Source organism: Tamandua tetradactyla, chromosome 6, assembly GCF_023851605.1.
Source record: "Tamandua tetradactyla isolate mTamTet1 chromosome 6, mTamTet1.pri, whole genome shotgun sequence".
NCBI classification, from domain to species: domain Eukaryota; kingdom Metazoa; phylum Chordata; class Mammalia; order Pilosa; family Myrmecophagidae; genus Tamandua; species Tamandua tetradactyla.
In genome coordinates, this window is record NC_135332.1 from 58,561,024 (window position 1) to 58,582,914 (window position 21,891).

The window sequence follows — 21,891 nt, forward strand, 5'->3', positions numbered from 1 at the left end:
CAGTGGCTTTGCTCAGCAGCCCATGGGCAGGCTGGCCAGGATATTAGCTCAGAGGAGGAACCTGAGGCCCGGAGAAGGGTGGCTTGCCTGAGAGCCCCTCCTCATGCAGCAGAGGCAAAGCTCAAGCTGGGTCCTGTCCTGGTGTCCTAACTGCTTGCTCCCTGCCCTGCCAGGTGTCCCCCGTCCTGGGCATGATCACAGGCACACTCATCCTGGTCCTGGTCCCGGCCACGAAGAGGGGTCATGTTGACCAGCTTGGGGGGCAGCTCAAGGCACGGACCTCGTGGCTCCGGGACATGAAAGCTCTGATCCGCAAGTGAGTCCTACTCGGAGAGGTCCTGGAGGGGAGGTCGAAGTGCTGAGAGGAGAGGAGCCCTCCCTTGCAGGGCAGCCCAGCAAGCACCCTCAGCAGATACCCCGCCAGGGGCCAGGAACCTCCTCTCTGCTGCTCCCGGTGCTGGGAGGGACATTTTGGCCACTTGTGTTGATTCTCATACCCCAGAGGCCCCGGTACCCTGAGCGCTCATCCCTAGAGCCTCTAAGGGAAGGTATCAGAGGCTTTCTGTCTTTGGGGAAGGTGTGAGCTGGTGGGTCAGGGGTGGGGAGAAAGACACCCTCCTGGGGCCCCGAGGCCTCTGGCCACCCCCACCGTCTCCCCCATCCTGGCCCCCAGCTCAGTGCCGCTGCCCCGGCCTCTCCCCAGCCGCAGCTACGTCTTCTCCTCCCTGGCCACGTCGGCTGTGTCCTTCGCCACAGGGGCCCTGGGCATGTGGATCCCACTCTACCTGCACCGCGCCCAAGTCGTGCAGAAGACAGCGGAGACGTGCAGCAGCCCCCCCTGCGGGGCCAAGGACAGGTGGGGCCAGGCCGGGCCGGGTGGGGTGGGGGCGGGGGCCCGGGGTGGTGCGGGTGCCCGGGCAGGAGAGCCCCTCTGCTCCCAGCTGTGCCTCCCGCCTCAACCCGTGCCCACCGTCCTCTGTCCACACAGCCTCATCTTTGGAGCCATCACCTGCTTTACGGGCTTTCTGGGGGTGGTGACGGGCGCGGGAGCCACGCGCTGGTGCCGCCTGCGGACGCAGAGGGCCGACCCGCTGGTGTGCGCCGTGGGCATGCTGGGCTCCGCCATCTTCATCTGCCTGATCTTTGTGGCTGCCAAGAGCAGCATCGTGGGGGCCTATGTAAGTGCGGGGTCGGGGTGGGGCGCTGGGTCTGGGCCGCGGGGGGGGGGCAGGTCTGGAGCAGGACATTGAGTCTAACTTGCTGGGTTCTCCCTCCCTTGGGCCTGGGCACCCTTTGGGGGCTGCAGGCATGGCTTGGAGTCTGTGGATAAAAGACGAAGTGCTCAGGGGCGTGACTGCCAGGAGATGCAGGCCCCAGGGAGGGGTGGGAGGCTTTGAAGTTGGGAGGGGTAAGGTGCTCCCTGCCAGCAGCCAGTGTACAGGGAGCAGCGGGGGGCCGCAGCTGGGTGGGAGGCCCCCTGAGGGCTGCTCTGGTCTCTCCTGCAGGTCTGCATCTTTGTGGGGGAGACACTGCTGTTTTCTAACTGGGCCATCACTGCGGACATCCTCATGGTGAGTGATGCAGGCCTCTTGACCACACAGGGGGCGGCTGGGGAGGGCGGATGAAGCAGTGGGAGAGCTGGCAGGGCTGGGGGGGGGGGGGCGGGCGTGGAGAAGGTGCCCTGGGAGGGTGAACATGGAGACAGGGAGGGGAGCGGGAGGTGGGAGGTAGGGGGTCCAGGGCAGAGCCTGGAAACAGGGGGCTGAGGAGGCAGGAGGGTGGGATGTGGGGACCTGGGTGGGGAAGGGGATGTCTCGAGACTCAGATTTGCGGACGGGAGGCTGGCGGTGCCAGGCTGGCACTGCGGTGGTGCTGCCTGCCAGCACTCCTCCCCCCGAAGCTGAGCTTCCACGGGCTCCGTCCCTTCCAGCCCAGCCTGGGTCCCCCATGTGCCGGCCGAGTGCCTGCGGCTGGGGCCGGGCGGACAGAGGCCGTCTTCACGGGGCCAACAATGGGCTCCAGAACGGCCGGCTGGCGGGGGACAAAGGGCCATCTGAGCAGCCAGCAGGGGCTCATGTCCCTGGGTGGGGACTGGAGAAGCCTGGGAGGAGCCGGGGGGGCTGTGGCCCTGGTCGCTAGTGACAGTCTGGGGAGCGGAGGCCACCTGGCCTGTCTTTGGGGATCCTCCAAGTCAGGGCGAGGAGAGGAGAAGCTGGGGGTCTGGGGGACGGAGAGGGAGGCCCGCTGATGCTCGACCCTCAGGATGCTTGGGGCGTCGGGGCCAGCCAGCTCCTCTTACTCCAGGAAGCCTGCTTGCCCGGCCCTGAGTTTCCCGGGCTGTGTCTCTCTCCCACCAGTCCACGGGGTGGGGAGGTGTGTGTGTGGGGGTTCTGACTCAGCTCTGTGCCTCGGCCTAGCGCCAGGAGGGTGCCAGGGGTGGGGCAGGGGTCACTGCATGTTCCCAGGGTGAAGGGAAGAGTGACTGTGTCTGAGTCAAGGCCCAGGCTCCACCCAGAGGCAGCTCCGGCTCCAGGGTCTGGGTCCCAGGGAAATTGTGTCCTACTTTATTAAGTGTCACAGCCAAGTGACTAATTATTGTTGGAAACAGGGCCACATAATTTCATCTGACCCAGGTCACCCCCCCACCCTCCAGGGTGCCCGGTGGGTGCTGGCTGCTCTCTATCCACAGACGCTGGTGCTACTAAGGCTTGTGCTCCATGAATACATGAGGCAGCTGGTGCTCGGGGTCAGGGGGCAGCCCAGGGCACCCACTGAGCTGGCTGCTGCCTGCCCCACCACTCCTCTGTGTCCGACCTTGGCCTGCCCTGGCCTTGGGGATGCAGCCCTCCGAGGTCAGGGCCTGTTCAGTCTAATGGGGACTCCCAGGAGTGCTGTTTCCTGGGCCCAGTGGCTCCTGGCACCCGGTTCTAAGGGTACCAATGGGTCAAAGTGGAAGCTCTTCCAGGCAGGGTGCTGCTTTGCAGCTCTGCCCTGCTCCCAGTCCCCATGGGGGAATCAGGATGGGTCTTTAGCTTGTAGGGAGGTAAAGGCACGAAGCCACGGCCAGGGTTCTGGTCATCCCAGATCTGCCTGACTCCATCACTTGGGAATCTGTGCCTCTCCGGGCCTCAGTTTCCCCGTGAGTTGCAAACAAGAGCTCCCTGCAGAGCCTGGTGGAGGCAGTGTGGCCCAGCACTCTGAACCTTGACTATTTCTGAGGACACAGTCCCTTGGCTCAAAAAGCCCTGCACTGAAGGCCTGCCCTGACTGGGGCCAGGGGGTCCCCAAACTGTTCTCTCCTTGAACAGCTGTTGGGGGGTGAGGGGCGTGCAGGCATCCATCTTGTGGCTGGGGCCTGGGGGGACGTCGGCAGGTTCGGGGGTGGATGTTGAGCTGTTGGGGGCAGGTTGAGTGGCAGTGTCTGGGGTCTCCATGTGCTGGTGTCCAGGAGACAGCAGGGGATTGGGGCCTGGGGTTCCCAGAGATCTGGTTTTGGGGGTGAAGGGCGGGAAACCACCAGCGCGGAGGCGGTGCCTGAACCGTGTGTGGTGAGGTCCGGCCCCAGGGAGGTGAGGGGGTAGATGGAGAAGCTCGGGGGGGCCTGGGAAGAGCTGAATGGGCTGGGGGTGGGGGGTAATAAACAAGAGGGCGGCAGAGGAAGGAAGGGCCCAGGAGGGGGAGGACATCAAGACACCAAGGCAGGTGTGAGTCCAAGGCTATGGGGGCTTTTGGGGTGTCCCAGCCCCAGCGGCCCCGGGAGGTGGCCTGGAGGGGCCCTGAGCCGCCCGTCTCTTCCACAGTATGTGGTCATCCCCACCCGCCGGGCCACCGCAGTGGCTCTGCAGAGCTTCACCTCCCACCTGCTGGGGGACGCCGGAAGCCCCTACCTCATCGGCTTTGTGAGTGCCCGGGGCAGCGGGGTAGCGGGGAGTGGGGCCCAGGGATGGGGGGGGGGCCTGGAGCTGACCCCGCCCTGACCCGCACCCACATCCCTGCAGATCTCAGACCTGATCCGCCAGAGCACCAAGGACTCCCCGCTCTGGGAGTTCCTGAGCCTGGGCTACGCGCTCATGCTCTGCCCCTTCGTCGTGGTCCTGGGCGGCATGCTCTTCCTTGCCACCGCCCTCTTCTTCCTCAGCGACCGCGCCAAGGCCGAGCAGCAGTGAGTGGGTGGCACAGGGGGTCCGCCGTGGGGCAGGGACCTCCCCGGGAGGTCGGCGGGACAGGAGGCATACCAGGCACCGGGGCGGGCAATCTGGCTGAGGGGGTACATCCCCCCAGGCCTTGCTGTCCTCGTGACTCTGCCGCCCCACCCCAGGCGCCTCTGCCCCCCACCCAGCACCAGCCTCTGCGCCGCGGGAGCCCCCTGGGGTGCCGGCTGGTGGGCATGAGGCTACCCCCGCCCCCCAGTAGCCGTTCTGTACTTGGGGTTTTCTTGGGTGTTCCCTTCTCTCTGGTTTTCTGACTTCTCTCTCCTCTCCCCTTGACCCCTCTCTCTCTCTCTCTGTCTCTCCTCTCCCCACTCCTGGGCTCTCCCATCTCCCCCTGGGGCTGACGAGGTCCCTGCCCAGAACCTCCGGTCAGCCGGCCCCCGCCGTGCGATGTGCCAGAGCCGTGCCCGGGCCCGGCCCCCGCTGAGCCGCCGCCCTGACCCCCGCCCGTCTCTCCCTCAGGGCGAACCAGCTGGCCATGCCGCCGGCATCCATGAAAGTCTGAGGCGGTGAGTGCAGGCCAGGGAGGCCCTGAGCGCCGAGGGCCCTGCTCCACGTGGGCGGGGAGGGCTGAGGGCCTAGGGGAGAGGGGAACCCAGCGCTGCACCGGGAGGGGGCCGGGGTGGGCGGCCTGGAGGCGGGAGCAGCTCCCCCTGCCTAAGCCCCTCCCGCCAACTCGCGTTGGGAACTGCGGGACCTGCGGGGGGTGGGGGCCAGGCTCGTGCTTCCAGTAAGTCAGCCCCCCCTTCCTTGGAAGGGCTCAGGGTCAGGGCCGGGAGCGGCCAGGAACTCCCCGCTCGGAGGCGCCTGGAAGGACAGATAAGCAAAGGGCCAGAAAGGAGTCCCCAGCTCCAGCCTTCCTCACTCTGCCAGAGATGCCAGGCCTGGCTCTGCCTCTGACCCTCCTCCGGGCCTGGCCTCTGGGGGCTGCAGCTTCCCAGCAGTGCCAGACCCGCAGTCACTGCTCCCCCATGCCGGCCCAAGGGCACCCATACCCCTTGCCTGCCAGCTCCCCCAGGACATGGAAAAAGGCGTTTCTCTAAACAGCAAGGGAAGTGAGGAGAGGAGCAAAGCCCTGGGACGATGCCCCCCCAAACCCTGACCTCTGACTGTCCCCCCCGACCCCCACCAGGTGCTGCTGGGACAGTGAAGAACTCCTGCTCCTACCTGGTCTGGGAGGTGTCCTACGGCATCCCGGACCTGCTGGGTTGTCCCAAAGCTTTCTGTGTGACCCACAGCTGGGCACCCACCCTCTCTGGTCTGGAACTGCTGAAGGGCCCTGGCTTCAAGAGGCTGTGTCCTCGATTAACTTGGAAGGCTGCATCTGCTGGAGCCAGGTGGTTGGACAGATTCCCAGCCCTGGATTTGGGCTGCAGGGCCCCTGGGGCCGAGGGAGAAGACAACCCCAAGTGGGTGTATGGAGAGAGCCTGGCCTGGCACCAGTTTGTGTGATCTTGGGCAAGTCCCTGCCCTCCCTGGACCGTGGGGCCAGGGGGCTGGACTTTCCCACGCAGCCTGCAGGGCAAGGCATTTTCTGCAGCTTTGAAGATCCAACAGCTCCTGGGCTGCCCAGAGAGGGGGCGGCCCAGGCCTCACGGAGGCAGCTCAGGCTGAGTTTCCCCAGTGGGCCTGGAGTATGGGGACCATGCCCCTCAGCTGGGCCTCCACCCTTGGGGAGGTCGGACTCAGCCATGGCAGGCAGAGCTGCACACCCAAGCCACTGAGCACTTCCCAGCCCGGGGCTGCCGCAGACTGGCTGGTTACTCCAGAGGACACCCCGGGCTGCCCAGCCAGGTGGGGACCGCCCCAGGCAGGGAGCTGACACCAACAGGGGAAGGCTCGTGGCAGCTGCACTTTCCTGTCTCCACTCAGAAGTAGCCACCAGGCTGATCCTTGGGGGATCCCTGCAATCCCTGGGGCAACTTTCACTTTGTCTTTGCCGCACTCCCGATCCCGCCAGAAGTCAGGAATCCCTCCTCCCACCCCTCTTCCAGGGGCTGGGCCCAGGAGACCGTTCCCAGAATCCACGGGGCCGGTAGCCAAGACTCTGGCTGCCAGAGGAAGCAGTCATCCAGAGCTTCCTGCCCTAGGGAATGAACTTGTTAGAGGAAAAACACCCCCCATCCCCCTACCCCAGGGCCCCCAGATAGGCTGACACCCCAGAACCACCTCTGGGCTTTCACTGTTGCTGATTTCATACACACTTACATACTCTGCTACTCTTCCTAGCATACCCTGGGGGGCCCAGGCCTTCACCCCAGCCTGATCACACCTACTCCTGTTTGTGCGTGCAAACAAGCCACTCTCCTTGCATCCCATACTGGTGTGCAGCTGCCAACCCCACACAGGCCCTCCAGCTCCCTGGAGGAACTCGTCACTGCGGCACACCTGCTGGAATTTGGGTGGCCCTGCTCTGCGAGGTCCTTGTTGCCAGCAGGACATGAGGGTCCGTCTGGACAATGCTCTTTCCGTCCCTTAGTCGCTGGCCGGCCCTGGCTTCCGTGGTGTGTAAGCTAGTGGAATGCCCACTCCCCACCGTGCTCTGGGGCATCCGAGGGCCTAACGCTAGGGGTGGGGGTGATGTCCCCCAAAGACCAGCCTGGCCTGCACCCCCACCCCAGCCTCAGCTGGGGCCCCAGCAATGTTTTCTTGTTGTACAAGAACCAGGTCCAAGTGTTGCCTCCTCTTCCTTCCGGAAGCCAAACTGCTCCTTTATTTTTTAGAGCTGCTGATTGTGAATCTCAGAGTCTAAGAGAAGCCAAATATATTCCTCTTGTAAATGAAGAAATAAACCTATTTAAATCACACCCTGGTAGCTCCTGCAGCCAAGAGGCCTGGGGTGGGGACATGAGAGGAGTGGCCCCACTGGGCCGGGCCAGAGTGGGAGACAGGTGGCGCGGGATGTTCTGTTGCACCAGCACGGGACACAGGCCTCGGCACATGGCGGCTGCCACAGCACCAGATCCCTGGACCTGGCCCATGAAGCCGCAGGAAACAAGGCGCCAGCCCACAGAGGTCAAGCATTCTGTGGGCTCAGAACCTGGCCAGTTAGAGGCAGAGACAGCCCGAGCCCAGGACCAGGGGTCTGTATCCCATTAGGACCAAACGGAAACCAGTACAGACACTGCTTGTGACAGCAGGACCACGTTTCCACCCCGCGCCCCAGGTCAGAAAGTAGTGGCTTAGACTGTGGCTTGTTTATTAAAATTATGGTGAAAAAAATAGGAGTCTCTAGGGCCGACGGAGGTGGGGCCAGGGTGCAAGGCCTGCCCTCAGGGCTTTCGCCCCTTTTTCACCTGTGCTTTCTTTTTCTTGGCTCCACTCTGGAGGAGGCTGGGGCTCCCGTTGGCCAAAGACAGCCTTGACCTTTTCTGTGGTGGGGAGGACTGGGGCAACCTGCCCGATCTCCCCTTTTTGGGATGAACCTTCTGAAGCTGCTTTTGATCGGCAGGGCCCTCGGTGGCCGCGGGAGTGACTCCATTCACCTGGGACTGCTTCTGATGTTTCTTCCGTAGCTTTAGGGTCTTAGCCGGGATGCTGGGGCTTGTGGTGAGAATGGCTGGGGTGCCGGGGCCCGTGGCAGGGGTGGCTAGGGTGCTGGGGTCCATGGCAGGGCTCTTGGCAGCAGGCCCCCCGTTCACCTGGGACTGGGCTGGGACCTTGGCCTTCGTCCTTTTCCTCCTCCTCCTTTTTTTCTTGCCCATGCTGGGCGTCTGCTCCCCACTGGGGGCTGCAGGCCCGGCCTCCGGCTCTGGGGTTCCCTCTGGCTTGCGTTTTTTGCGCTTCTTGGTCTCCGGCAGGAATCCCTTCTTCTTCCGCTTCAGGCTAACGGGGCTCTGGGGGGCACTGGTGACTTCCTTGGCATCCTTCTTCTCTGACTTGGGGCGCCTGGGAAGAAGAGAGCAAGGAGTGAAAGGCCCCCGCGAAGGCCCGAGTGACTGCCACCTCCGGGGTCCTGGGGGGCCCCAGCCACTCCCCCATCTGAGCGTGTGCAGCCAGAGGGCCTTCCCAGCCCTCTCTCAAGTGGGGGAGGACCTCCACCCCTGACGTACCGGACGCCCAGGAACCTCAGGGCCTGCCAGTAGAGGTCGTAGAGGCGGCTGGAGCCCGTGGGGTGCTCCCCCTGCTGCAGGCCCCGCAGCATGCCCAGGATGGCGGTCAGGTCCACGGCCAGATTCTGCAAACAGAGGAAAGGCCGCGGCTGCAGCAGCGGTGGGAGGCAGCCCCCTCCAGGCCCCCAGACCTCACCCTTGCACGGTCCCTGCCGTTCTGTTGACTCCCACCTCCCCTTGCCTGTAAATCATTCTCTCCCACCTTAGCAGGGAAAAAAAAAAAGAGCCCTACCCCCACCCTGCCCCCAGGTGCTGTGTCCGTCTCCTTTTCACAGTGAGATCTCCACAAGGCCCCATCTCCGCTGTCTCATCCCTCCCTCCCTCCCTCCCCTGCTCCAGCGGGGGACCCGACCCTTCCACCTTGAGGACGTCATTAAGAGACCTTAGGGTTGCCAAAGCCCCTCTTGCTGGCTTGCCCTCCTGGCCACCTACTGAATGACAGGCTATTTCTGCAATGGTTCTTTGGCATCCAAGACAACTCTCTCTCCTGGCTTTCTCACCACCACTCTGTGTACTCCTCTGTTCTGCCTGCCCCTTAAATGTTGTGGTTTGGCAAGGCACGTTCCCAGCGCTCCCACCTCTTGGCCAGCTCACCTCCACTTGGGCTTCAGCCAGTATCTACATCAAGGACTCCCCAACCTTCCCCTGAGTCAGACTGCAGATGTGCAGACACGCCCCGAACTCAACCGGCTCCCCAGACACCCCTCCTTTCCTCCCGGTGAAGCCGCCAATGCCCCTTCCCCAGGCCTGGAAACCTGGAGTCATGCTGGGTTCCTTCCCAACTGCTGCCCAGCCTCCAGCCCCTTCTCTAGCTTTCCGCCTGGAGCGCAGCACCTTTCACCCCCACGCCAGCCAGGCACAGGTGTGGCCACTCCCCTCCCACCTCCTTCCCTGTCATCGGAGGCTCTAAACACCCAAATAAAAAAACCCAGACCCCTCACCCAAAGCCTTTACCCCACATCTCCCCACCTGAGTCTTTGCTCAACCTGGTTCCTGTGCCTGCGCCACACCCCCTGGTCCGACCTGGAACCCCAACATGACGCCCTCCCCACGCGGAGCCCAGGCTCGGGGCCCTGCCCCACCTGGCGACGCACAGTCCTGAGGAGGGTGACCAGCAGCTCCAGGAAGGACAGCTCCCTCTGCTGCTCCGCCTTGGCCTGCGCCTGCCCCAGCGTCTGCAGGTTCTAGGGAGGAGAGGGCAAGGCCGAGGCGCTCAGGAAGATTCGCCAACCCCCTTGGAAGACTAAGGAGGAAATGTCTCCTGGGGAGACCCCCGAATCTCACCCTTGGTCCCCAGAGTACTGTTTCTGACGGGGTCAGTAGCAGGGGGGCTCTGAGGCCGTTACCTCGGTGACCTTCGCCAGGATCTGGCCAATCAGCTTTTCCCACTCAGGGTTCTCAAAGCACAGCCTCAGCTCCCGCATGGACACGGCCTTCTGGAGCAGCAGGCAGGCCTGGGCCTGGGGGGAGGCAGGTGAGGATGTGGTCGCCACGAGGGGGCCTGATGAGCCAGGCCGTGTGCAGGGGGCTGGCTGCTGCTGCAGGTCCCGTCTGTCTGGGCTCCCATCCCTGTGGCTAAGCAGGTGGGGACACTGAAGGCTGGGGAGCAGCAGCAAGGACCTCAGCCTGAGATTCCCGGCTTGTGCAATCTCCTTCTGACCTCCCAGCCACCCTGTCCCACCTGCCCAGGCTGCCTCTGTCAGCTGCGGAAACTACACAGATGCTGCCAGGGGCCTCCTCTGGGTGGGCCGGGGTAGGAGCCCTCAGGACGGGGCTGAAAGGCTCGGGTTTGGTGGGAGGGGCCAGCCAGGGCAGCACAGCAGTGGGGACCTCTTGGGCCCCGGGAAGTCGCTCACCTGCTGGCGGGGCCGTGCTGTGCCCGTCACATGCTGGACCAGGATTGGGAGCAGGTTCTTACACAGCATCTGGGGGGACAGCCGGGGCCGTGAGGCAGGGCTGGTGCGGGCAGGGGCTCCCGGGGCAGGACAGCCCACACTCACCGGGTGCCGGGAGAAAAGGCTCAGGAACATGGGCATGGTGAGCGGGCTGTTGCGCTTGGTCAGGAAGGAGCTCAGCGCTGACGAGTAGGCTGGGGTCACCAGGCTCAAGTCCAAGCAGGTGGTAGCCTGGCCCAGGGGAGAAGAGCTAGTTACGTGCCAGGGAGGGGCATCCCCGGAATGGGAGCAGGCCCTGGACTGCCCTTAGAAGGCTGAAGATTTGGCCTCGATCTCCTGCCTGTGAACTGGGCAGCTCTCCACCCCGGCTGGCTGGCTGTGAGCTGCTCTTCTCTCGGCCCCCAGGTCTCCGGCCCAAAGCGGGAGAGCCTCCTCCAGCTCTCCAGGGCAAGGCCCTACTCACCTCTGGGCCCTTGCACTTGGCATTGGTGTCCCCGCTGGCCTTCTGCTTCTTCGGGGTCTTGAGGGCTGAGCTGTCGGTGGCGTTGCCCTTCAAGACGCGGAGCAGGTAGAGGGAGCCGTTGAAGTAGTAGAGGGCGACAGAAGAGTCTGCCTGGCGGCCGGCCTGCTGCACCAGCCGCCCCACCTGGGCGTGCAGCGCCTCCACCTGGCTGCCCAAGTCTCGACAGTAATGGCGGGCACGGCACAGGTGGTGCCTGGGAGGGGAAGGGGCAGAGAGGTCAGACTCTCCTCCTCACCCCTGCTCCCAGCCAAGCAGAGCCAGCTGCAAGAGCAGGGATCCTCAGTCCCATTTCACAGGAGAACAGGGATTTGATGTGAGAGAGGCCCAGCCAGAGGGGAAAGGGCTCTGGGGTGGAGCTGCTTCATGGGCCCCGGCTGTCTGCCTGCACCCATCTCTCGTAGGGCACTGGCCTTCAGGCCCTGGGTAAAGTGAGACAGTGCCTCTGTGCTCAGAACCTCTGTGCCCCCACAGGGCTGGAAACAGAGTGGGGGTGAGAAGCACAGACCTCAGACTTTGTCAAAGCAGGCGGTGGGGAGAAGTAATTGAGAAAGCGTGAGCTTGGGCTGGCCCTGTGAGCCACATGTCCCCATCCTTCCATATCTGTATATCTGGCACCCCAAGTCTCTGAACCTTTGTCCCCACCCCCACTATGAGCTTGAGAAGGCATCACCCCCTGCGGGGCTCCTGGCCTCTAGACAGTCCCCTCCAAACTGCAGCCCATTTCTGCAGGCCCCCCCATACCATCCACCCTCCGCCACGTGCTAGCTGGAGACACCCCTTGGCTCCCTATACTGCTAGGACCAGGTCCCTGGGGGCTCTTCTGCCTCCGTTTGCCTTAGGTTTCAGCCAGGGTCTCCCAGTGGATCAGCTCCCATTCACTCTGCAGCCCCCTGGGCCCCTGCCTCTTCTCCCAGGAGTCCTTCATGGTGCCTCAGTACTATCTCACTTGCCCCCTACTGTCTTCTACACTTACCCCCTTCCAGCCCACTCTCAGGACGGCCACTGCCTGGTGACCAGTCTGCCTGCCCAACAACTCTGAACTCTGTGAGGGCAACGACAGGGCCATGGGCGCCCCCTGGCGCTAGCACACGGCAGCGCCACGAGTGTCCAGAGAATGACGCCCGAGGCCTGGCATGTGCCGTGGGCTGAACGGTGAGCCTGCAGCCCGGCGCCCGGGCTTAGGATCCCGCCTCCCCGGCTTCGCGGAGCACCTGGCCGGCTCGTGTCCTGAGAGGGCGTGGATCGCCCGCCCCCCTCCCAGGCGCGCCACGGCGCTGTCACTCACGTGAAGATGCGGGCCGTCTTGTGCAGGAAGTCCTGCTCCTGCTTGGCGCTGCTGGCGCGCATGCTGCGGCGGATGATGGTCAGCAGCGGCTCGAGCAGCTCCAGGACCAGCGGGTGATCGGGCTGCCTCGTCACCAGCACCTCGATCAGGTCCAGCACCTGTGGCCAGGGCGGGTGGGCTCAGCTGAGAGCTCAAGGGCCGGAGTGAGGGGCCAGGGAAGGCGTGGGGCGGCGGGGCAGGCGGCACGCGGGCTCACCCTGATCTGGAAGTCCCGCCGCAGCACCCTCTCCTTCTGCAGCTTGCTCCTCTCGTCCTTCCGGGCCTGGATGCGCAGCTTCTGCTGGGCGAAGAGGCTGGCGAGGCTCTGGTCCAGGGCCATCATGGCCTCGTCGCCCAGCTCCTCCTCTTCCTCGTCGCTGTCCGCCCCGCCCTGAGGGACAGACGCCTGGCTGTGAGCCTGGTCCCCGGTGGGCCCAGACGGACACCCCCCAGCCCCGCTCCAGCTCACCAGGGCCTTCCCTGCCTGCAGCACGGCCATCAGCTGCTCCCGGAAGCCCTGGTCCACATCACAATCTCGGGCCTCTTCGTCGCTCTCTTCCCCCTGGTCGCTCTCCTGGTCGCTCTCCTCCTCCTCCTCCTCCTCGCCGTCCTTGCTGTCTGAGCCATCTGAGTCCTGTGGACGGGTGGGCGGCCTGTCACTTCCCCGCACTGCCCAGGTGTCTGCGGCCACTGCCTGCCCCGTCGACAGGTACCTTCACATTCTCCAGCTCCTTCTCGTCAGAATCATCCGTGACCACCAAGCTGTCGTCCTCATCCTGGCTCTTCTCGGGGTCCAGCACCTGCGAAGGATGCCAGAGCCACTGACCCATCTGGGGCCCCTTAACCTTCCTCAGCTCACCAGACCCTCCCGTTGCCCTTTGCTGACCACATCCCTGCTCAGTGTTGGTCGAAGGGCCCTGATTCGGGGAGGAAAATGGAGCCCAGGAGAGAAGGTCATATTCTCAAATGGCCAGGATTCAGTGCTCTCCTCAACAGAGCTTCCTGCCTCTTGAGGCCCAAACCCGTTTCAGGATCCCCGGGAAGAAGCCTGCACAGCAACAGAGTTTGACTGAGGCACCCCCACCCCTGCAGAGCCGTGGGGAGGAGGGTGAGGGCCACTCACGTCCAGGATTAGCTGCAGGGCACGTGGAGTCAGGTGGGAGCAGATGTGGCTGAACACGCTCCGGGCCACCTGGCGCATCAGGTGGCTGGGCTGGGCCAGCAGGGCCAGCAGGATCTCTACCAGCACCTCCACCCATGGGGGTTCCTGGGAGCCTGCAGGCAGGAGGAGGCTGAGCCTGGGCAGGGCACCCCCATTCCAGGTCCCTGCCAAGACATGCCCCCGACCCCGCTGCAGAGGTGAAGACCCACCAACAACAGCCTTGGAGCGGGTCCAGCGAATTTTCCCCTCCAGGCTCTTGTGGATGCAGGTCTGGATGTCACCCAGGAGGTCGCAGCTCTCTGCAGGGAACTGCGGGCAGGGTAGGGGACAAGTCAGGGGCCAGGCCCCACTCCCAGGCTTTACTGGGCCAGGTGAAGGGTTAGTCACGTGGCCTTGAAGCACCAACCACCTCACGATCCGGAACAGAGGACCCAGACCTCAGAGGTCTTCTTCGCACCTGACCTGCAGCCACAGCACCTGGGAGCCCTCGGGGAACACAGGAGCCCTCAGGGAACACGGAAGCCCGATGTTCCCACTGGACACAGAGGCTGAGCCTGACAAGGACGCTGGCAGGTCCCAGACCGACCGACTCACAATATTAGATTGTTCCCCCACATCTGGCTTGGCATTACAAAGACAGCATTTAAAACCACTAGTTTCAATGAACTTGGTTTATGTCGACTAAACTAAATTAAAATTTAAACCAACTGAAACCCATCCTGCTCGGGAAAAGCCCAGACTTGAGTTAGGGAGGCATTTTGAAAACATCCTGTTGTGACATGCGATGCCTAAAACAAGAACTTTTCCCACACAGTGCAGTTGGCACCTTCAGTGTTTAGGCCAGGGGTGGCAGGGGGGCGGCCAGAAGGGAGAGCCCTTCTCTGAGCTGTGCTCCTTCATCCTGGGTTTCACACCCCGAACTGCAGCCTCCTCTGTTCAAATCCAGCCAGGAGACGCCAGGGTCTGCTCCGCACATGTCTTAGAATCACCAGGGCCCAAAGACAAGGATCGAAAGGGGCATCGTGGCCAACCACCGGCCACCGCTCCCCACACGCTGAGCTTGGAAGCAAAACACCTCACAGCCAAGAGGCCAGCAGGGAGCCAGAGCCTATCCTACTCAGGCGTCCTACCACCTGAAGCCCCCTGTGCAATGCGAGAGGAAAACCTCCTATGAAATCAGGGTTCAACGTCAAGAAGAAAGCACCAGGGTTAAGAGGCTTCCTAGCAATGGCTTTTAGAGCTGTTCAAACTTCTCGGTGAAAAACATGGAAAGGGAGACGTCACTGTGTACGGGAACCCTTACTAGGTGTGTGAATATAAAATGTGATAAAAACAATGGGACAAAGAACCAACCAACACTAGCCTCAGCCCATTACCACTGATTCCCCGTGGGTACGAGCTCAATAGAAAAGTTGGGATTCCATATTCATGGAGTACTGAAGGATGGAAGAAATGCCTCACCCCATGCCCACCCCAGGGTGATAGGCCTGCCAGAGTGGGCCTCCCCTATGGAAAAGCAGCACATCCCCTTTACCTCCACCACCTCTGGCCAGTAAAGGACATTTCTGGGAGGCCCCGTGGGACAGCATGCCACAGCCTATGTTTGAATCCCAGCTGCTAGCTGTGCAGTCCAGGGCAAGTTACTCGGCCTTTAAGCCTCATCCCCCACCCCATCCACCACAGCTGTCAAAAGAGAGAAGGAATGTCCGCTTCAAAGGGGTGGAGATCACAAGAGACCTGCCCAGAAAGCCCAGGGCGCTGGCTGGTGCCTTCTAGGTGATGGACTGACTTGCCCCTGGGTGGCAGAAATCCATCCACAACCAGGTCAGTCTAGGAAACCTCCCAGCACTGACTCCCCAGTGCCTTCTGTGGCCGCCCCACAGTCAGCAAGCCCCTCGGAAGGAGTGTGTGATGCTTCAGGACTCTGAGCCGATAGCCCCACCGTTCCGGGCAGGCCGTACCTTGAAAAGGTGGATGCCCACCAGGAGCAGCAGGTGCTGGAAGGCAGTGACCTTGACCTCCGAGGAGTGGGCCTCCAGCTCCTTCAGGGTCTGCAGCATCCTGGCATGAGGGAGAGGCATGGCCTCAGGCCACTGCTGCCAGTGCCAGGCCCCCCCCCCACCACCACCGAGGGACCCGCCCACGCCCTGGAAAGCCACCAGCTCACCGGTCCCAGGCTTGGCGCTGCTGCGGGGTGAAGGCCGTCACAGAGGTCACGTTGCGGGTGTGGCTCAGCAGCGTGCCCGCGAACTGCACCAGGCGGCGGGACCAGGGCTGCCCCTCCTGGGTCTGGGTCGGCGCTTGCCTGGAGTGCATGCCAAGGGCCTGCAGCAGACTGGGTGAGGGGTGGGAAGCGGGGTCACGGGGCTGGACTCGGGCCCTGGCTGCCTCCCCCCACCCACCCCAGGGCTCGGTGCCCCTGCCCTCCAACCACTGGAACGCATCGGGCCTCTGTAACTCTCCCCACCTCCCCGGTGGCCCAGGGCTCACCTGAAGAAAGCATTGCTGACGACCTCTCGGGCCCGGCTGTCCAAAGGGAAGGAGAACTGTTGTGCAGTCTCTGGGATTTGGGACGTGGGCTTCTTTGTTTCAAAGAATGAGTGGAACAAACAGAACCTGGGGTGGGCAGGAGAGCGACTGGCCTCAGTGTCGGACAGCACCAGCCAGGGTGGCAGGCTCCCCTCCCAGATGGCATCACAGGGGAATGGAGCTGGTGGGTGTGACCTAAGGGGCCATTTCTCAGGACTGCAAGCCAGCTGGGGGGAGGGAACCAGAGCCCTTCCACTTTGAACCAGGGAAGATGCCAGCCGAGTAGTCACCGCAAAATCATGCCTCCAATTCTGCAAGAATTGGACTAAGGGAGCCCCACCAGGACGGTGGTAAGGCTAAACGAGCACGCGGCTGTGTGCCTGGGCACAAGTGTTGGGAAAGAGGCCTCCCTGGCAAGGCCAGTGTGCCAAGGCTGCCCTCAGGACACTCGGAGGCAGCCTGAGCCTTTCAGGGCTCTGTGACATTGTGCTTCGGGGGACTCTTCCTCTCCCGGGCACGAGGAATTTCTCTAAACCCCCTTGTGCCTAAGGAGCAGGAACGGCTTGTCTGCTTCCCACTGACGCCTCTACCCGAAGGCCTCCTTCGGCTCTAGGGGGCCCACACTAGGACCAGCCATGGGCCCCATTCCTCGGCCGCCCCTCCTGGGGGGAGTTGAGGCATGAGCACGGGGCGCACCTGGCTACCTCCTCGATCAAGTCCTCCTCCTTCTCCACCTGAGAGTCCTCCACGATGCTCACCAGGCGGAGGATGATCCACTTTCGAAGCCGGAACACAGATCGCTCAGGCCTGGGGGCAGCAGAGCCGGGGAAACGGGGGCCATTTAGAGGGAACAAAAAAAAAAAGGCACCCCAGCCAGCCCGCCCCAGCCACCAGCTGGGACTGCACAAAAGGAGACCACGGGCTTCTTTCGTCCCCCTTCCCTTCCAGGTCTGAACACCCCCCCGCCACCTCCACCAGCCCCCACACCCTGGGAGGCCAAGTCCAGGGCCCGCCCCCTGGGCCCACTCACATGTGCAGCGAGGTGTCCTGGCTTTTCTTCTGGTTGCTGGTGCTGAAGTCGACCAAGGCGTCTAGGTCAGGCTGGAGAAACATGTCCCGCAGCCAGGCCACGTAGTCCCGGAGGGCACGGGGACTCAGGCACCGCACGACCCGCCAGAAGGTGGGCACGACCGGGTGGCCCTGGTTGGTGAGGGACGAGAAGGCAACCAGCAAGGCCAGCTGCCGCTCAGGGTCTTCCCGGCAGCCCTCCAGGAAGCTGCCCACGTACTCATCCATCTCCGGGGCAAACTTGAACCGGTCTGGGAGCTGCAAGAGCCAGGCGTGGTGTTGGCAGGGGACCCGGCTGTGGGGTGACCAGTCCAGGCGGGCCCACCAATCCCTTCCACAGCAGGTTAAACTGAGGTCCAGGAAGCCCCTCCTCCTCTGTGCACACAACCAGGCTGAGCCTAGAATCCTCTCCATTCCATTGTTCATAAACTTGTAGTGGCTCCAGGTCATCCCAATGCTTCTGCCTGGGACCAAGGACCCCTCCCCCACGCCTGACTCCAGCCCCTGCACCTCTGGCTCCAGAAGTCCCTTCCTTCCCACCTCTCACTGGATCAGGCCAGCCTGAGGCAGGGCAGAGCAGCAGGTAAGGCTACAGATGGGATCCTCGGACTGACCTAGGTTTAAGCCCTGCTTCTGCCAGTTTCTAGCTCTGTCATTTGGGGATGCAAACCAACACCTCCTGACAGGTTCACCACCAGCCAGGCAGCACACCATAAACTCTTTGTGTGTGTGCAGAGCTTGTGGAATCTTCCTAACAGCCCTTTGAGCTTGGTCACTATTAACATCATTTTATAGATAAGGACAAAGAGGCAAAAAAAAAAAAAAAAAAAGCTTAGAGGTAACTTTCTCAGGGTCCTGGGGCTCATAAGGGGCAGAAATGGGATTTGGAACTGGTCAGTCTGGCCTTGGGGCCATCAGGCTCTTAACCACCACTCGGTACTCTGAGCCTGGTCCTTAACCCATCAGAGGGGAATGCCAGCTTTCTGAAATCAGCTGTAAAGACTGAGAGAGCGAGACCAGCAAACACTACAGCACTTATTACGTACCAGGCAGGTATTTTGTATTTATTAGCTCACTTAATCTTCATCCCTGCCCTTTGAGGAAGCTACTGTTCACTTTGCTTTATAGATGGGGAGGTGAGGCACAGGGGAGGTAAGCAACTTATGCAAGGTCACACAGTTAATAAGCGGTGAAGTCAGGCTTGGGACCTGGCAGTCTGCCCCTGGACTCCGCGAGGCACTTAACCACGACTAGATTCTCCTGTTGGGCATGCAGCTTATAGTAGGGCATGTGGAAAACGCTTTTAACATTAGTGACAATGACAACTGTCACTATTATAGCACCAGCTGGGGGCAGAGGGAGCACCGCACAGAGCACAGGATGTACACTGCTCTGCTAAGGGGGTCTAGGGCGGAAGGGCCTGACCTTGCCAGGATTCCATTCAGAGGGGGAGGAGAGGAGAGAGGGCTCAGGTGGCCCACCTTTCCCAGATGGAAGGGACACCTGGGTCCCAGGACCCTCCCAACAGCAGCTCAGTTTGCCCACCCCAGACCAGGACGCTTGATGTCAGAGCAAAGAGCAACCAATGCCCCTTTCCAGAAGCAGCACCTCCCTCTTCTTGGAAGGCAGCAGCCCTCCCTGGCAGCGCTGAGCTGCACGTGGGTCACCCACCTTGGCCGTGATCAAGTGCTCCCCATAATGGCGGATCAAGTCTCCCCGCATCACCAGCTGCAGCTGCTCCTTGGACAGCAGGGGCAGGGCTGTGCCCAGCAGGCGAAAGCACAGGTAGCTAAGGGGCGTGGGACAGAGCCTGGTTAGAGTCCCCGGCTGCCCAGGTGGAACTCAGGACCACTGTCCCACTCCCGCTTCACAGCCAGGGAGAGGAGGGCCAGATGGGACATGGGCCGCGCGCACCTGGCCGGCCAGAACTGTTTCTTCAGCAGCCCTTGTTCCACCACTTCCTTCCAGAACCGCGGGAACTGGTCCTCCTGGAGTGCCAGGCGCAGCAGGTCCAGCGCCACGGAGGGCAGCTTGCGCTCCTTCTTCACAGAGGCGGCGGCCACCTTCAGCACGTTCACCAGCCTACAGAGGGGGGTGGTGGTGGTGGGGGGGTGTCAGGGTACCCACCTAACAGAGAAGGGCCACCCCCAGACGCCATGACAGCTCCAGAAGCCTCTGAGAGCCAACCCTCCCCACCTCTCACACAAACCTGGGAAGATTCTCATCTGAGAACAGGTTGACAGGTCCCAGCAGCTTCTCCAGCTTCGCAGGCACCTTCCGCCGGGCCAAGAGGAAGAGCTCCAGGTGCTCGGGGGAGCTGAGCACCACACTCAGGTCAGCCTTGAGGACCTTTGGCAGGATCTCCTGCAGTGTGGCCTCTGGGACCTGGGGGGTGGGGACAGCTCACGCACAGCACCTTTAGCCTCTCTACCTGCCAGGCTCCTGGGACAGTCCCTGGCACAGTCTGAGGTGGGACAGCCACCATATGCCTTGCTGTGCCTTGGAACCATCAAAGAGCACTTGCTAAAAAATTTCAAACTTCGAAGTCCCAGAAAGCTAGGTTTTTAATAAGCATCCAACGGAGGCTGATTACATTAGCCCAGGACCACCCTTTTGATAATTCCTCTGTTTTTGCTTTCAGAGAACCAGCCCCTTTCTTATCCAAAGAGTCTTAGCTAAGAACCAGTGGAAGAGCTGGGGTTGTACAGAAAACCCTGGCCTGGGCTGTGCCAGCCTCCTGCCCCTTTCTCAGCCTCCAGAGGGTCCAAGTACCAGCCTACTTCAGTTTCGCAGAGTGGTGCAGTCCCTACTCAAACTAGCAGCAACAACAAGCACATACGTAATCCTTGCCACGTGCCAGGCACTGTCCTAGAGCTGTGCTGTCAAATGTGGCAGCCACAGCCACAGGTGGTTACCGACTACTTCAATGTGATGAGACTGAATTGAAATCTGATGTAAGTGCAAACTGCATGCCGGATTCTGAAGACTCAGTATGACAAAAGGAGTGTAAAACGTATCAGTAAACTCTCTTTATGTTGATTACATGTTCAGATGTTAGACTTCTCAGACACAGTGGTTTACAAGAACCTGAAATGCATCAAGATTCATTGCCCATTTCCTTTTGCTTTTCTGATGCAGTTACTAGGAAATTTCAAACTACATATGTGGCTTGTCTTTTTCTCTCTATCAGACAGTGCCACTCTAGGGTGGCCTGACACATTCACTTCCTTAAGGTTTCTATATGGCGGTGGGGGGGAAGAGTTGCCCAAGGCCGTCTGGCCAGCGAGCCCGCACCTGGGAGAGGACGTCCACCAGCACCTTCTGGGGCTGCTCCTGCAGGTGGTTGTGGTGCTGGGCCAGGATCTGCAGCAGCTTCACCGACTTCATCAGTGCCTCCTGGTCCTGGCACCACACAGAGGAGCAGATGGTGTGAGCAGGGCATGCGACTACGCCCCGCCACTCCCAGGCCGGTCCTGGTGCCCCAGGTGAGAGACTCTCCCGGTCCCCAAATCTTACCTTCACCAGCCGGCCTGACTGAAAGAGCGCCAGCACCCCAAACAGGTTTGCGAAGAGAGCGGATCTCACTAGAGCCTAGAAAGGATCCCAGGCACTGGTGAGAAGTGCCCAAGTGCTCCCCAACCTCTGCTGTCATGAGCCCCACTCACCTTCTTCACCTTCCGCAGGCCATGGGCTTCTTCTAGCTGCTGCAGGACACCGCAGAGGGGGATGCTCTCGAAAGACTGTAACAGCTGCCAGGAGTGGTGACAGGAGGGAGAGAGGCTCAGGGAGCAGCCCAGCCATATCCCAGATCCTGGCCTCCTCCCCCTTCTCCCTTCAACTTCTGCCAAAAGGCCTTGGGTCCCTAATCCCACCCCCAAGGATGCCTCTGAAGCTGCATCCCACTAAGCAGTGAAAGATCACTGCTGCTCAAATGGGGCTGAACCTCATCTCCCTGCCCTCTAGATTGCTCGACACCCTGTCCCCAAAAGTCTGCTCTGGACTCCCCCCACAGCCTCCTTTATTGCCCTTCCACTCATCCAAGTTCCAGAGACGGCCTACGGCCAGCTGAGCGCCCACGAACCTTGCAGAAGTAAGGGAACTTACCTCAAAGTTCTCCATCCCCCCATGCACCCTGAACCTGCTCAACCTCCCACCCCACCTGCCTGGGCTTCTTAGCAGCCAAATCACAGCTGGCATCTTTTCTCTACACACACGTGGTGAACCTTTCCTCAGATAGGGTGGGTTCCTATCAACTCCATGCAGCCCTACAACCTCTTCCTCTGACACCCCTCTCTAGACAGCGGAGGCATCCGCCCCCTTCGGACCCCTCCACGCTGACTAGCATGGCTGGGCATCTTGCCACAGGCCAGGAGCCAGCACCTCACCTGTGCCAGAGCCAGGCTGTAGCAGGGCCGGGCGGTCTCTCGCCCGATCCCGAGGCCACTAATGAGGCGCTTCAGGGCGTATTTCATCTCAGATCCCTGCGGAGCCAACACAGACCTCGTGGCGGCGGGTGACACGAGTTAACCTGCCCTAGCTGAGCATCGCTCCTCAGCCCGCCCTTACTTTGGCTTCCCGTTTCGGGACCACGTACCAGCCCCAGCCAGCCCCCAAACTAGGGGTCCCACCGCCACCTCTTTACAGGGATCTTCGTGGCCCCCGGACCCAGGCCCCGCCACCATACCTCAGACCGGGTGCGCAGATACTCCAGCAGTTTCTCTGTGGCCTCAAGCCGCGTCTCCTGCTGCGGCTTCGCAATGTCCCAAAAGAAGTCCAAAAATTCGCGGCTATGCTGCAGCAAGTCATGGCGATCGGTAGGCCGGGCGCCGTTCTTCGTCGCCTCCCCGGGGGCCACGGGCTCAGCGACGTCCTGACTGTCCATCTCCGCCATGCTGCAAGAACACGTGGGCCCTGAAGCCTGCCTCTTCCAGGTCAGGTCCCGGCGCATGCGCGTTGACTGGGTCGCCGGGGAGAGGCGTGGCCAGGGGCGTGGCAATGGGCGTGGTCAGGGCGGACCAGGGGCGGGGCCAGAGGACGCGGGCTGCTCCGCGATAATACCTTCTTAGA

The 21,891-nt window shown here is 62.0% G+C and overlaps 2 protein-coding genes across 3 annotated transcripts in view; one reads left to right on the forward strand and one right to left on the reverse strand.

Annotated features, from left to right (window-relative positions):
* Positions 1 to 8,574, forward strand: part of SPNS2 (SPNS lysolipid transporter 2, sphingosine-1-phosphate) — a 38,300-nt gene extending 29,726 nt beyond the window's left edge. Inside the window, exons 6-13 of the mRNA XM_077165601.1 lie at positions 174 to 316; positions 704 to 856; positions 989 to 1,178; positions 1,506 to 1,571; positions 3,801 to 3,899; positions 3,999 to 4,162; positions 4,674 to 4,720; positions 5,344 to 8,574. Of these exons, the coding sequence (XP_077021716.1) occupies positions 174 to 316; positions 704 to 856; positions 989 to 1,178; positions 1,506 to 1,571; positions 3,801 to 3,899; positions 3,999 to 4,162; positions 4,674 to 4,716 (858 nt within the window). The 3' untranslated portion in view covers positions 4,717 to 4,720; positions 5,344 to 8,574. The remainder of the gene's footprint in view (positions 1 to 173; positions 317 to 703; positions 857 to 988; positions 1,179 to 1,505; positions 1,572 to 3,800; positions 3,900 to 3,998; positions 4,163 to 4,673; positions 4,721 to 5,343) is intronic.
* MYBBP1A (MYB binding protein 1a) lies at positions 7,394 to 21,767 on the reverse strand. 2 transcript variants are annotated; one of them, XM_077165600.1, is made up of 26 exons: positions 21,509 to 21,767; positions 21,210 to 21,305; positions 20,490 to 20,573; positions 20,341 to 20,415; positions 20,119 to 20,226; positions 19,034 to 19,209; positions 18,739 to 18,906; positions 18,496 to 18,613; positions 16,787 to 17,082; positions 16,453 to 16,563; positions 15,718 to 15,843; positions 15,395 to 15,562; positions 15,189 to 15,288; positions 13,437 to 13,536; positions 13,189 to 13,340; positions 12,779 to 12,865; positions 12,535 to 12,699; positions 12,283 to 12,456; positions 12,027 to 12,184; positions 10,682 to 10,934; positions 10,324 to 10,449; positions 10,180 to 10,248; positions 9,670 to 9,783; positions 9,406 to 9,507; positions 8,264 to 8,388; positions 7,394 to 8,099 (listed from the first exon to the last, which is right to left on the reverse strand). In XM_077165600.1, exons 1-26 carry the CDS (start codon positions 21,713 to 21,715, stop codon positions 7,484 to 7,486), a joined length of 4,074 nt encoding a protein of 1,357 aa, XP_077021715.1. In that variant the 5' UTR covers positions 21,716 to 21,767; the 3' UTR covers positions 7,394 to 7,483. The 2 variants fall into 2 exon arrangements, 1 of the variants encoding a protein (XP_077021715.1); XR_013177807.1 differs by lacking the exon at positions 7,394 to 8,099 and having other exon boundaries at positions 8,377 to 8,388; positions 9,608 to 9,783.
* Between the last annotated feature and the right edge of the window lie 124 nt (positions 21,768 to 21,891).